General features: G+C 30.8%; 1 protein-coding gene across 1 annotated transcript in view; it reads left to right on the top strand.

Moving 5' to 3' along the window:
* LOC142235767 (uncharacterized) overlaps positions 1–258 on the top strand; it is a 79435-nt gene extending 79177 nt beyond the window's left edge. Inside the window, exon 3 of the mRNA XM_075307024.1 lies at positions 70–258. Coding sequence (XP_075163139.1) covers positions 70–258 — 189 coding nt within the window. The remainder of the gene's footprint in view (positions 1–69) is intronic.
* The last annotated feature ends 15495 nt before the right edge of the window (positions 259–15753 follow it).

Here is a 15753-nt window from a genome sequence, read left to right as displayed (position 1 = left end):
TTACGAATTTGGTATGAGAGGATGGTTGTGTCACTTTTATGAAGCACTACAAGATTTGGTTATGACCAGTTGTGGATCTCAGGATACGCTAAGGCGAGACCTAATGGTCCTCAACTCAGTCGAATCTTGCGGGCCTCCACAGATGTGGTGGTGAAGTCGTGGGCGAGTGGAGAGGTAAACACTATTCCCATGGAACTTTGGCGGTGTGAGCCGGAAGGTGCGGGAAAGTCGGATATCGGCCAACGTGTGGAGAGGTAAACACTACATGCATGGATCTTTGTCGGTGTGAGACGGAAAGTCGGATTTCGGTTTGTTGAAGAATTAGAGGAGATGGAGTATCAGGCGACTAGAGTGATCGCATACCCCTAGCTGGGGATTAGGAAAGGATGAGGAAAAGGGGAACACGCGGCTAGAGTGATTGCACACCTCTAGCGGTTGAATAAGAGAGAACTTTCCCCCAGTAGCTAGAACGCGTGGCTAGAAAGAGCGCACACCTCTAGCTGTAGATGAGGAAAAATGAGAACATGTGGATAGAGTGATCGCACACCTCTAGCTGTGGAATAGTAGAGGATGAGAAAAAGAAGAACACGTGGCTAGAGTGGTCGCACAATTCTAGCTGTGGAATAGATGACGAAAAAGGAGGAACATGTGGCTAGAGTTGTCGTACATCTCTGGTTGTTCAATAGGAGATAGGGTGGAAAGGCAGGAACATGACTAGAGTGATCGCACACCTTGAGCTGTGGAATAGGTGAGGATGACAAAAAGGAGAACAAGCGAGTAGAGTGATCGTACATCTCTAGCTGTGGAATAGATGAGGAAAGTGACTAGAGTGGTCCCACACCTCTAGCTGAGGAATATGAGAGGATGCCGTGAAAGGAGAACACGTGACGAGAGTGATCGCACACCTCCAGCTACGGAATAGGAAATGATGAGGAATAGTAAGAACACATGGATAGAGTGGTCGCACACCTCTAGCTGAATTATTTACTTTCGTTTCCCTCTCCTATATTCTACAATATATTTACTCAGATGCTCACTAACCTCGTGGGTGTTCATTCCTGCTGCCGACCGACTAACCCAGATCTCACACACCGCATGCTTTCCATACTTTTCCCCAGCATGCGTACTAACGGTAACTTGTTTATCTTGTAATGTAATAGGTGATGTGATGTTGTTGGTTTCTAAAGGAAAATTGATTACTCCAATTACTTACGCTAAGTTATAGGGAATCAGCTTACAACATAATATTTTAAATTCACTTTTATAACTAAAAATTTAATTCATTACAATCAAATATTCATTATTCACTATTATTATACGTGGTTGCTGGAAACTAGAGTCTTTGACTTCCAGAGAAACTAGAGTCTTTGACTTCCAGACTAGAGTCTTTGACTTCCAGAGATAACACGGTCTGGAAACTTTTTCTAGGAACGTTTTTGATGCTTGTCTCGGACGTAACGCCGTCTAGCTCCGAGCAAAAAATAAAGAAATCATTTGTTCCCTTCGATTTTCGAAAAAGAACTCTCATAACCCCGTCGGATCATAATCCGAACCAAACATTGACACGTTCAGGATGAATGTAATTCCGTTTGTAACACATCGAAATTTCGATTTCCGACTACATAAATGAACTATATTCTTGATCAAGAAGAAATTCTAAGACGATATAACCATGTCCCTCTGTATGTTGTAATCACGCTACAACCTTCAATAATAACACTGTCGCACTGATTTGTGGATCAGTTCTTGTTTACAGGCAGGTCAATTTCGCAGATGGTCTACATCGGTCTCAAGATTTGATTTTTAGGCATCTAGAAATCACAATTTTTTTTCCAATTTTCCTGAAAATGTATACTTGGAGATGCTTCGATACCATAAATACGTGTGCCGAATATGGTGGGTATCGATTCATGTGTTGGTATAGCCCCCCTATAAAGGGGGATACGGTCAAAATTTGGTCAAGGGAAAACGCGTGTAAATCGGTGAAATCGTTTATTTAAAAAATCAAATTAAATTTCTTTTTCAAGTTCAATTAGTATAAAATTCAGGAAAAATATTCAGTTAGGCTTTCGCTTTTCCAAATCCGAATTGCCGGGCCTTGCCTTGAACTGCTACTCGTCCTTAGCAGTTTTTTTGGTCTTCTTTAGGTTCCGCTTGACAATAGCCCAGTATTTCTCAATTGGGCGGAGATCTGGCGTGTTGGGAGGGTTCTTGTCCTTGGGAACCACCTGCACGTTGTTGGCGGCGTACCACTCCATGGCCTTTTTACCGTAATGACAAGATGCCAAATCCGGCCAAAAGAGTACGGAACAACCGTGTTTCTTCAGGAAAGGCAGCAGACGTTTATTCAAACACTCTTTCACGTAAATTTCTTGGTTGACAGTCCCGGAAGCTATGAAAATGCTGCTTTTCAAGCCACAGGTACAAATGGCTTGCCAAACCAGATATTTCTTTGCGAACTTTAACAATTTTATGTGCTTGAAAATATCTGCTACCTTTCCCCTTCCTTTTGCCGTATAAAACTCCTGTCCCGGAAGCTGCTTGTAGTCGGCTTTGACGTAGGTTTCGTCGTCCATTACCACGCAGTCAAACTTCGTCAGCATCGTCGTGTACAGCCTCCGGGATCGCGCTTTGGCCGTCGTAGTTTGTTTATCATCGCGATTTGGAGTCACTACCTTCTTGTAAGTCGATAGTCCGGCTCGTTTTTTGGCTCGATGCACGGTTGTAGACGATACACCCAGCTTATTTGCGGCATCTCGGAGAGAGAGGTTAGGGTTTCGCTTGAAACTACCGGCAACTCTCTTTGTCGTCTCAGCGGCTTCCGGTTTTCGATTTCCCCCCGATCCAGACTTCCTGGCTGTCGACAAACGTTCCCCAAACACTTTAATTACATTTGTAACGGTTGATTTGGCAACTTTTAGCGATTTTGCCAGCTGATTTGACTCCTTGGGCTACTAGAAACCGCTGTTTATATATATGGACCAATCACCTGATTTGACTTCATTGGCTTCTAGAAAACGACGAGAGGTTTCCGAGGAATATACCAAAAAGATTTCCCCCTGAGTACATTTATGAGTGTTTTGAAGCTTCTCTAAGCGGCTTCAATGGCTATAAAAAGGAGATGTCTTCGAGGAGGAGAGAAGTTCACCAGATGTGGACTGAATAGTCGGAATAGTGAGGCTAAAATAACAGGCTGCCACTATACCTTTCCTAACCAACGCTACACTTTACGCTTTGGCAACCCTGTTTATCTTCATTGTGAATTCATTTAAACCTTAAGTTCTGGTTTTTTGTATAGATGTATGGAGTTTCTTAAACGATGCGCTTAAAATCCACCCATAAGAAACTAAACAATCACTCACATGATTCCTGGTGTAGATGATGGTGATTTTCTACTTGTTGTGAATGGCGAGACTTTGTTTAAACATAAAGTTCATTACTTCCGTGCAATTAACTCAATATGCAGATTATCAATTTTTGTTTTGTTTTTTCTCTCCTCTTCAATGTGGCAACTGTGCAGCTATTGCAAGCTGCCATAGTCTATGTTACTGTTAAAGGAGCACAACCAAAGTGTTTATGTCCATCCTTAATATGTCCGTCCATATAAGCTGGATGTTGGGTATTTGTATACGATTTCGTACGATGAAGATATAGTGGAGTTATGCCGTAGTTTAAAATCGCTTACTCTAAACATCAACAACATTCCAGTCTATGGCCATGTCCTCCCATCATCTATAACCATAATGTGTCAGAGGATTTGCACACTAGACGAGTGTTACAAATTTCAATTGTTTTTATTGTGCTATGGTAGAAGGTTAATTATTTTACTCTATGAAGTGGAAAGTAAACTACAGAGCGCTGAAAGAGGAATTTTCTTTTCTGAGGAATGAAATTTTAGACAAGCAAACTCTTCTTTTGACGCCAAAAAAGCCAATAAAAAGTTTAGACACGATCGTTGTGTCACATATCTTAAATTCGTATTTATTTGATCTAAAAGAAAATACTTATTAGAAAGGGGAATTTCGTTCCGGATGATTTTTTTTTTTTTTTTGTTTTTTACCTTTGGGTGTGGAAACTCTGATGACCGAATTAAATCAGGAAGCTATGAATTTATTCAAAAAGTTTTTAAGATACAGCCAAAGAAGGAATATGATCACATCCCAGAGGAAAATTTAATTTATGGATGGTGAACTTGTTTGTCGCAACCATGTTATTTTCTCGGAAATTATGTATCTGATTTCGATACCCATTTTATATTTGATGAAAAAAACAAAAATTTTGCGGCAAAATTGTTGTTTTTTACATACATTAATAGTGTCCACGGTAGAAATAAAATTTTGACAAAATTTTCGATAGAAATAAAAATTTGGCAAAATTTTCTATAGAAAAAAAATTTTGACAAAATTTTTCTAAAGAAATAAAATTTTTACAAAATTTTCGATAGAAATAAAAATTTGGCAAAGTTTTCTAGAGAATAACATTTTTGACAAAATTTTTCTAAAGAAATAAAATTTTGACAAGATTTTTCTATAGAAATAAAATTTTGGCAAAATGTTCTATGGAAATAAAATTTTGATTAAATTTTCTATAAAAATAAAATTTCTATAGAAATAAAAATTTGACAAAATTTTCTATAGAAATAAAATTTTGAAGAATTTTCGATAGAAATAAAATTTTGACAAAACTTTCTATAGAAATACAAATTTGACAAAATTTTCTATAGAAATAAAATGTTGACATAATTTTCTATAGAAATACAATTTTGAAAAAAAAAATTTCCACAGAAATAAAGTTTTGACAAAATTTTCTATAGAAATAAAATTTTGCCAAATTTTCTATAGAAATAAAATTTTGCCAAATTTTCTATAGAAATAAAATTTTGACAAAATTTTCTATAGAAATAAAATTTTGACAAAATTTTCTATACAAAAATAAAATATTGGCAAAATGTTTTGTAGCAATAAAAATTTTACAAAATTTTCTATAGAAATAAAAATTTGAAAAACTTCATATAGAAATAAAATTTTGACACAATTTTCTATGGAAATACAATTTTGAAAAAATAAAAAACACTTTTTAAAATAATAAAGTTTTTGTTTTGTTATTGTTGGTTTATTTGACAAAAATTTTTATAGAAATAAAATTTTGACAACATTTTCTATAGAAAAAAATTTTGACAAAATTTTCTATAGAAATCAAATTTTGACAAAATTTTCTATAGAAATAAAATTTTGACAAAATTTTCTATAGAAATAAATTTTTACAAAATTTGTCTATAGAAATAAAATTTTGACAAAATTTTCTATACAAAAATAAAATGATGGCAAAATGTTTTATAGCAATCAAAATTTTACAAAATTTTCTATAGAAATAAAAATTTGAAAAACTTCATATAGAAATACAATTTTGGCACCATTTTCTATGGAAATACAATTTTGAAAAACCTTTCTAAAGAAATAAAGTTTTTGTTTTGTTATTGTTGGTTTATTTGGCAGAATTTTTTTGCAGAAACCAAATTTTGACAAAATTTTCTATAGAAATAAAATTTTGAAAAAATTTTCTACAGAAATAAAATTTTGACAAAATTTTGTATATATAGATTTTCTATAAAAATAAATTTTTGTCAAAATTGTCTATAGAAATAAAATTTTGAAAAACTTCTTATAGAAATAAAATTTCTATAGATATTTTTTGAAAATTTTGACACAATTTTCTACGGAAATATAATTTTGAAAAAACTTTCTAAAGAAATAAAGTTTTTGTTTTGTTATTGTTGGTTTATTTGGCAAAATTTTTTGTAGAAATAAAATTTTGACAAAATTTTCTATAGAAATAAAATTTTGTCAACATTTTCTATAGATGTAAATTTTTGACAAAATTTTCTATATATAGATTTTCTATAAAAATAAAATTTCGACAAAATTTTCTATAAAAATAAAATTTTGACAAAATTTTCTTTAGAAATACAATTTTGACAACATTTTCTATAGAAATAAAATTTTGACAAAATTTTCTATAGAAATAAACATTTGACAAAATTTTTCTATAGAAATAAAATTTTGAAAAAATTTTTCTATAGAAATAAAATGTTGACAAAATTTTCTATATAAATAAAATTTTGAAAAATATTTTCTATAGAATTAAAATTAAAAAAAAAAATATTTCTATAGAAATAAAATTTTGACAATTTCTATTTTTAGTTTCAATTTTCTATGGAAATAAAATTTTGGAAATAAAAAATAATAAAATTTTGACAAAATTTTCTATAGAAATAAAATTTTGACAAAATTTTCTATAGATATATAATGTTGACAAAATTTTCTATAGAAATAAAATTTTGACACAATTTTCTATGGAAATACAATTTTGAAAAAAAAAACACTTTCTAAAGAAATAAAGTTTTTGTTTTGTTGTTGTTGGTTTATTTGACAACATTTTTTGTAGAAATAAACTTTTGACAACATTTTCTATAGAAAAAATTTTTGACAAAATTTTCTATAGAAATAAAATTTTGACAAAATTTTCTATAGAAATAAAATTTTTACAAAATTTGTCTATAGAAATAAAATTTTGACAAAATTTTCTATACAAAAATAAAATGTTGGCATAATGTTTTATAGCAATCAAAATTTTCTATAGAAATAAAAATTTGACAAAATTGTCTATAGAAATAAAAATTTGAAAAACTTCATATAGAAATAAAGATTTCTATAGATATTTTTTGAAAATTTTGACACAATTTTCTATGGAAATATAATTTTGAAAAAAAAAAAATTAAAGAAATAAAGTTTTTGTCTTGTTATTGTTGGTTCATTTGGCAAAATTTTTTGTAGAAATAAAATTTTGACAAAATTTTCTATAGAAATAAAATTTTGACAGAATTTTCTATAGAAATAAAATTTTGACAAAATTTTCTATAGAAATAAATTTTTGACAAAATTTTCTATAGAAATAAAATTTTGACAAAATTTTCTATAGAAATAAAATTTTGACAAAATTTTCTATATATAAATTTTCTATAGGTTTTCTATAAAAATAGAATTTTGACAAAATTTTCTTTAGAAATAAATTTTTGACAAAATTTTCTTTAGAAATAAAATTTTGACAAAATTTTCTATAGAAATAAACATTTGACAAAATTTTTCTATAGAAATACAATTTTGACAAAATTTTCTATAGAAATAAAATTTTGACAAAATTTTCTATAGAAATAAAATTTTGACAAAATTTTCTATATATAAATTTTCTATAGATTTTCTATAAAAATAGAATTTTGACAAAATTTTCTTTAGAAATAAAATTTGGACAAAATTTTCTATAGAATTAAAATTAAAAAAAAAAAATATTTCTAAAGAAATAAAATTTTGACAATTTCTATTTTTAATTTCAATTTTCTAAGGAAATAAAATTTTGGAAAAAAAAAATTTATTTGGTAGTTTTTGGGTAGAATTTTCTCCCAATTTTGGTAGATTCATTTTGGTTCGAGTGGCAATCGTGGTAATGTCCCCATTATAGCAATTCCTACACTGTGCGCTGACACACGATGTATTGAAGGTGTATTAACAAGAGTCCATGCTCCAATGTCACATGGACTCATGACTACCGCCGGCTTGCTCCTGCTCAAAAGCTGATGTAGATTAGAATGTTACTGAAGTTGAGTGTTTTTGACGGTAACGAACGAGGACATATTTGGTTGGAAACATGACATACGCGTTCACATCTTTATGTAAATGTGTTTGAAAATGTTGGCGATAAGCTTTAACATTTTGACCACTAAAGAGTAATTCCAGCATCAACATTTTCTTGTTAATTTAAATTGCAACCAACTTCATCACTAAGGCAAAACTCAAACGAACGCCACAAAATACAACCACGTGACATCAAAATCGAAAAAAAACTCTCTTATCATCATTGCTGATGTTACCAACGAGACGAATGGTATGACAAGATATGTATATACTTGCAGTAATTGTCTTTAAGAATTTTCGTTATTGTACCCAACACACAATTCTAAAAGAACATTATATGATTGCACTTAAAAATGATGTTCTAAAAAATCGAAGCCCAAAAAATATTTGTTTACACAGAAAAATATGAAAAACTTCCCTTCTCTTGCAATTTGGTACACGCTGGCTGGCATCACACCATCATTTAGAGGCATACAAAGTTCAAGATGGGCGCATTTGTAGTATAATTTTTTGGCCGAATTTGGTTGAAATTTTGCACTAGGAGTACAACTAGTAGTATAGTGAAGTGTGCGAAATTTGATTGCAATCGGTTCAGATTTAGATATAGCTCCCATATATATCTTTCGCCCGATATGGACTAATATGGTTCTAAAAGCCAGAGTTTTGGCCCAATTTGGTTGAAATTTTGCACAGGAAGTAGACTTAGCATTGTAGCTATGCGTGCCCAATTTGGTTGAAATCGATTCAGATTTAGATATAGCTCCCATATATATCTTTCGCCCGATATGCACTTATATGGACCCAGAAGCCAGAGTTTTATCCCGATTAGCTTGAAATTTTGCACAAGGGGTACAATTGGTAGTATAGTCATGTGTGCCAAATTTGATTGAAATCGGTTCAGATTTAGATATAGCTTCCATATATATATTTTAGGCCCGATATGGACTTATATGGCCCCAGAAGCCAGAATTTTGGCCCAATTTGTTTGAAATTTTGCACTAGGAGTACAATTAGTAATATAGCCATGTGTGCCAAATTTGATGGAAATTGGTTCAGATTTAGATATAGCTCCCATATATGTGTTTTTCTGATTTCGACAAAAATGGTCAAAATACCAACATTTTCCTTGTTAAATCGCCACTGCTTAGTCGAAAAGTTGTAAAAATGACTCTAATTTTCCTAAACTTCTAATACGTATATGTCGAGCGATAAATCATAAATAAACTTTTGCGAAGTTTCCTTAAAATATATATATTTTTTTACTAACATTGTGTTCCACCCTAGTGCATTAGCCAACTTAAATTTTGAGTCTATAGATTTTGTAAAAGTCTATCAAATTCTGTCGACATCGAGTGATATTTAAATGTATGTATTTGGGACAAACCTTTATATATAGCACCCAACACATTTGACGGATGTGATATGGTATCGAAAATTTAGATCTACAAAGTGGTGCAGGGTATAATATAGTCTGTCCCGCCAGACTTTAGACTTTCCTTACTTGTTTTTTTTGTTAGTGTACCCCAACAAAAAAAAAAAATGGAAGCTGTTCCACAAACATTATATTTAAAGAACTCTCCGGATACCTCCTTATTTTTTTCCACTTCCGATGAAAGTCTTTTGGACCAATCATAGAAAATTCGGAGCTATAAAATTAAACTTTTAATTTTGGACAATTAAATGTCGCAAAGAAAATAAATTTAAAACCGTAACATGCGAGGGGATTTGAAAATATGCCTGTTGATTGTTTCACTTCCATGGTAGTTATTCTCAGAAGGTCTTGCAAATAACTAGCATAATAACTAACATAAGAACGATGTTCAACATAAAAAAAACAATATTTTGCAAAATTGAAAAAATTATAAAATTAGTATAATAATTGTAATAAAAAATATTGATAAAAATAAAAAGCGAAATTATTAAAAAATATTTTTGTGTTTTTGTTTTTTGTTTAATTTCTTCATTCAAATGAACTTCCAAGGTTCAACTTCTAAAGCAATGCAATGGATTCGAAAACGAAGTACTTCCATCATATGTGACAAGCCCATGTAAAATTCATAAGTTGGGCACCCAAACTACCTTGTTGGAAGTTCGGTTTTTGCTACGTGCGTTATAAAAATCGTGACATGTGATCAATGAGTCAACCTTTCCGATTAGATCTGAAACAATTGAAGATTCTTACTCGTACTCCTCAAATGGATAAGTCAAATCGGGAGAACAGTCCATACGGGGGCTATACCAAAACATGGACCATTATAAACAAAAGATTTATTATTTCCTACACAGAAAAAAGTATCACCAAAATATTTCCAATTAAAAAGTTTATTGAAGTTGACATTTTTTCAATTAATAATTTAATTGATATAATAAACTTTTTAATCAAGAAAGAAACCTTAACTTAATTAAGTCAATGATTTAAAATGTTTAAATTTTTAATTAAAAAATTAATTGATTCAATTAACATTTTAATCAAACTCGGAAGACTAAGTCACTAAAAACAAGTATATACGGCCGTAAGTTCGGCCAAGCCGAATCTTATGCACCCTCCACCATGGATTGCGTAGAAACTTCTACGAAAGACTGTCATCACAATGGAATTACTTGGGTTGTGTTATCTTAAAAACTTCTTAACATCGTTTTTTAAATAGTGAGTTAGTTCATACGTGATATATATTTGACAAAAAAGATATGTATAGGTAAGTCTACAAATAATTACGAATCGATATGGACTTTTGCACGGTAAGTAGAGAGCCAGAATTGAAATATGGGGGTCGCTTATATAGGGGCTATATAAAATTATGAACTTGATATGGACCAATTTTTGTGTGATTGCGGATCGATTTATCTGAGGGATATATATAACTATAGACCGATATGGACCTAGTTAGGCATGGTTGTTAACGGCCATATACTAGCACAATGTACCAAATTTCAACTGACTCGGATGAAATTTGCTCGTCCAAGTGGCTCCAAAACCAACTCTCGGGATCGGTTTATATGGGGGCTATATATGATTATGGACTGATATGGACCACTTTTGGCATGGTTGTTCAATATCATATACTACCACCACTTACCAAATTTAAACCAGATCGGATGAATTTTGCTTCTCCAAAAGGCACCGAAGGTCAAATCTGGGGATTGGTTTATATGGAGGCTATATATAATTATGGACTGATATGAACCAATTCCTGCATGGTTGTTGGATACCCTATACTAACATCACGTACCAAATTTCAACCGAATGGCAAGAATTTTGCTCTTCCAAGGGGCTCTGGAAGTCAAATCTGGGGATCGGTTTATATGGGGCCTATATATAATTATGGACCGATATCGACCAATTTTTGTATGGGTGTTTGAGGCCATATATTAAAATCACGTACCAAATTTCAACTGAATCAGATGAATTTTGGTCTTCCAAGAGGCTCCGGAGGTCAAATCTGGGGATCGGTTTATATGGGGCCTATATATAATTATGGACCGATATCGACCAATTTTTGTATGGGTGTTTGAGGCCATATATTAACATCACGTACCAAATTTCAACTGAATCAGATGAATTTTGGTCTTCCAAGAGGCTCCAGAGGTCACATCTGGGGATCGGTTTATATGGGGCCTATATATAATTATGGACCGATATCGACCAATTTTTGTATGGGTGTTTGAGGCCATATATTAACATCACGTACCAAATTTCAACTGAATCAGATGAATTTTGGTCTTCCAAGAGGCTCCAGAGGTCACATCTGGGGATCGGCTTATATGGGGGCTATATATAATTATTGACAGATGTGGACCAATTTTTGCATAGTTGTTAGAGACCATATACTTACACCATGTATCATATTTCAATCCGATCGGATAAAACTTGCTTCTCTTAGAGGCTCCGCAAGCCTAATCGGGGGATCGGTTTATATGGGGGCTATATATAATTATGGACCGATGTGGACCAATTTTTGCATGCTTGTTAGATACCATATACTAACACCATGTACCAAATGTCAGCCGGATCGGATGAAATTTGCTTTTCTGAGAGGCTCCGCAAGCCAAATCGGGGGATCGGTTTATATGGGGGCTATATATAATTATGAACCGATATGGACCAATTTTTGTTTAGTTGTTAGATACAATATACTCACACCATGTACCAAATTTCAGCCGAATCGGATGAAATTTGCTTCTCTTAGAGGATCCCGAAACCAAATTTGGGGATCCGTTTATATGGGGGCTATACGTAAAAGTGGATCGATATGGCCCATTTGCAATACCGTCCGACCTACATCAATAACAACTATTTGTGCCAAGTTTCAAGTCGATAGCTCGTTTCGTTCGGAAGTTAGCGTAATTTCAACAAACGGACGGACGGACATGCTCAGATCGACTCAGAATTTCACCACTACCCAGAATATATATACTTTGTGGGGTCTTAGAGCAATATATCGATGTGTTACAAACGGAATGATAAAATTCATATACCCCCATCCTATTGTGGAGGGTATAAAAATGTATGGATTTTTTTTTAAATTTTTAAATAGAAAATTATTCCAAAATATATTTTTTTTAATCAAACTAAAAACACAAAGGCAGATTAGAAAGTAGTTGAAAATAGTTACCATTTTAATTCAAAAAATTAATTGAGTTTTGCAATCAACATCAATTAAATGTTTAATTGAATCAATCAAAAATTTAATTGAGATTTTCATATTAAGTCAATTAATTTTTAATCAAATATTTTTTAATTTCCAATTAAAACTGTGATTAATACTATCATTTTCGTAACTGAAGACATTTCAATTAAGAAATTAATTGGATCAATTAATTTCGTGATTGAATCAGAAAAAAAAATTGTGTGTACGGAACAACATCAACGAAGTATTCTATTATTGGTAACGTTGTCTCCTTAAAGGCAAATAAATCCTTGTTTTTCTCGAAAGAAACAATGTCAACAATAAAATAAACCTTCGTACACTGAAAGAAGAGTTTTCATCAGACATCGCTAGATCGCTTTAAAATTACACCCATATCAAGAATATATGAATACACACTCATCGTCCTATGGCAGTTGTTATAAATAAATACCATATGCTAATAGTAGTAATTATTATAGTTAATAAGTCCTTTAAAAAAATTTGTTTCATTTCCTTTAGTCGACCAAAAGTTTTATTTGGTTGGATATAGCCGCACTCCTTGTGGCCATTCGAATGATCACTTTAAATCAGTTAATGAAACATTTAAAAAATTTAACCAAAAATCCTTAAGTTGAAAAAGTCTCCACCACATGAACTTGTTGTCACTCAATGTCCTTCAATGCGCCTATATTCAATCACACATACACACACACACACTCGCCGAGTCTACCATCTGATAATACCCTGAGTCATATATCGAGAGTTTAAGCGACCATGAATTGTATACGAGTATAAAGAGATTGTGAGCAAAAAGATAGACACATAACCACCAGACATGGTATGGTTATGGTCACCATCATCATCGCCATCATTTCATCGCGTATCCAGTCATGACTGTTTCTTATTTTCTGATGAAGCATTTCACATTAGGGGAAAGGACAATATCTCTTGAGTTGCGTTTAGTTTTGTGGCCCTTAAAATTGAATTAATTAACATAAATTAAGTCAGTTGGTGGCTAAGTAATCTTTAAATTTTGCATTCCATTTGTTCATTACGGAAGGCTGCATCTCGTCCCAAACTTCAACCACTTTTCTGCTTTCATCCAATTTAATAGTCTGCAAACATGATCTTTCAAGTGTCACGTCTACCCAGTTTATTCTCGATCAATTTGCCATTTTTTTGGAATATTTTTTTTTTCTATCCTCTCATCAGAGGTTGCGAATATGTTGTTTTGCACAGGACTTCATTGTCTATGGGCACCTATAAGTCATTATTTCGTTATTATGCAAATAAAATCGAATATGTTTACCACTGCAGTCGAATGTGGTTAATTTCCAATAATGGTCACTGAGTCATTATTTCAAATGTTCCCCGGAATCGACATTTTGCCACTGTTAGACTCAACACAAAAGTTGGTTTAAGGACACTCAAAAAGGTCTCTCATTGTAAGAGTACGAGGAGGCGGGATTGGGCAATCCTAGTGTTAAAATCTGTTTTCACATACGAGCGCTATGTGTGTTGTTTACAGCAACTTTAAGCATTCATCTCGCCAAAAAAAAAATGGAATTAAAGCATGAACATTTTGGTGCTATTACTTTCAACAACTATCGACAACAGTGCATCAATGAACTTAATGCAATTTTTGGCGGCGAAGTTCTGCCAAGGACCACTGTTTTACGATGGTACGCACAGAGAAGGAATACGATCACCTCCAAGAGCAAAACAATGACAAAATTTTCTATAGAAATAAAATTTTGACAAAATTTGCTATAGGAATAAGATCTTGATAAAAGTTTCTATAGAAATACAATTTTGACAAAATTTTCTATAGAAATAAAATTTTGACAAAATTTGCTTTAGAAATAAAATTTTGACAAAATTTTCTATAGAAATAAAATTTTGACAAAATTTGCTATAGGAATAAAATTTTGACAAAATTTTCTATAGAAATAAAATTTTGTCAAAATTTTCCCTAGCAATAAAATTATGACAAAATTCTCTATAGAAATACAATTTTGACAAAAATTTCTATGGAAATAAAATTTTGACAAAATTTTCTATAGAAATAAAATTTTGATAAAAGTTTCTATAGAAATTAAATTTTGACAAAATTTTCTATAGAAATAAAATTTTGACATAATTTTCAATAGAAAAAAAATTTTAACAAAATTTTCTATAGAAATAAAATTTTGACAAAATTTTCGATAGAAATAAAATTTTGTCAAAAAATTCTACAGAAATACTATAGAAATAAAATTTTGACAAAATTTTCTATAGAAATAAAATTTTGACAAAATTTTCTATACAAATAAAATTTTGATAAAATTTGCTTTAGAAATGAAATTTTGACAAAATTTTCTATAGAAATAAAATTTTGACAAAATTTGCTATAGAAATAAAATTTTGACAAAACTTGCTTTAGAAATAAAATTTTGACAAAATTTGCTATAGGAATAAGATCTTGATAAAAGTTTCTATAGAAATACAATTTTGACAAAATTTTCTATAGAAATAAAATTTTGACAAAATTTGCTATAGGAATAAAATTTTGATAAAAGTTTCTATAGGAATAAAATTTTGATAAAAGTATCTATAGAAATAAAATTTTGACAAAATTTTCTATAGAAATAAAATTTTGACAAAATTTTCAATAGAAATAAAATTTTGACAAAATTTTCTATAGAAATAAAATTTTGACAAAATTTTCGATAGAAATAAAATTTTGTCAAAAAATTCTACAGAAATACTATAGAAATAAAATTTTGACAAAATTTTCTATAGAAATAAAATTTTGACAAAATTTTCTATAGAAATAAAATTTTGACAAAATTTTCTATACAAATAAAATTTTGATAAAATTTGCTTTAGAAATAAAATTTTGACAAAATTTTCTATAGAAATAAAATTTTGACAAAATTTGTTATAGAAACAAAATTTTGACAAAATTTGCTATAGAAATAAAATTTTGACAAAACTTGCTTTAGAAATAAAATTTTGACAAAATTTGCTATAGGAATAAGATCTTGATAAAAGTTTCTATAGAAATACAATTTTGACAAAATTTTCTATAGAAATAAAATTTTGACAAAATTTTCTATAGAAATAAAATTTTGACAAAATTTGCTATAAGAATAAAATTTTGATAAAAGTTTCTATAGGAATAAAATTTTGATAAAAGTTTCTATAGAAATAAAATTTTGACAAAATTTTCTATAGAAATAAAATTTTGACAAAATTTTCTATAGAAATAAAATTTTGACAAAATTTTCTATAGAAATAAAATTTTGACAAAATTTTCTATAGAAATAAAATTTTGACAAAATTTTCTATAGAAATAAAATTTTGTCAAAATTTTCCCTAGCAATAAAATTTTGACAAAATTCTCTATAGAAATACAATTTTGACAAAAATTTCTATGGAAATAAAATTTTGACAAA

The sequence above is a fragment of the Haematobia irritans genome, chromosome 4 (genome assembly GCF_050003625.1).
Source record: "Haematobia irritans isolate KBUSLIRL chromosome 4, ASM5000362v1, whole genome shotgun sequence".
Lineage (NCBI taxonomy): Eukaryota > Metazoa > Arthropoda > Insecta > Diptera > Muscidae > Haematobia > Haematobia irritans.
The sequence above is the reverse complement of the archived record's forward strand: the minus strand, read 5'-3'. Positions and strand labels throughout refer to the sequence as shown.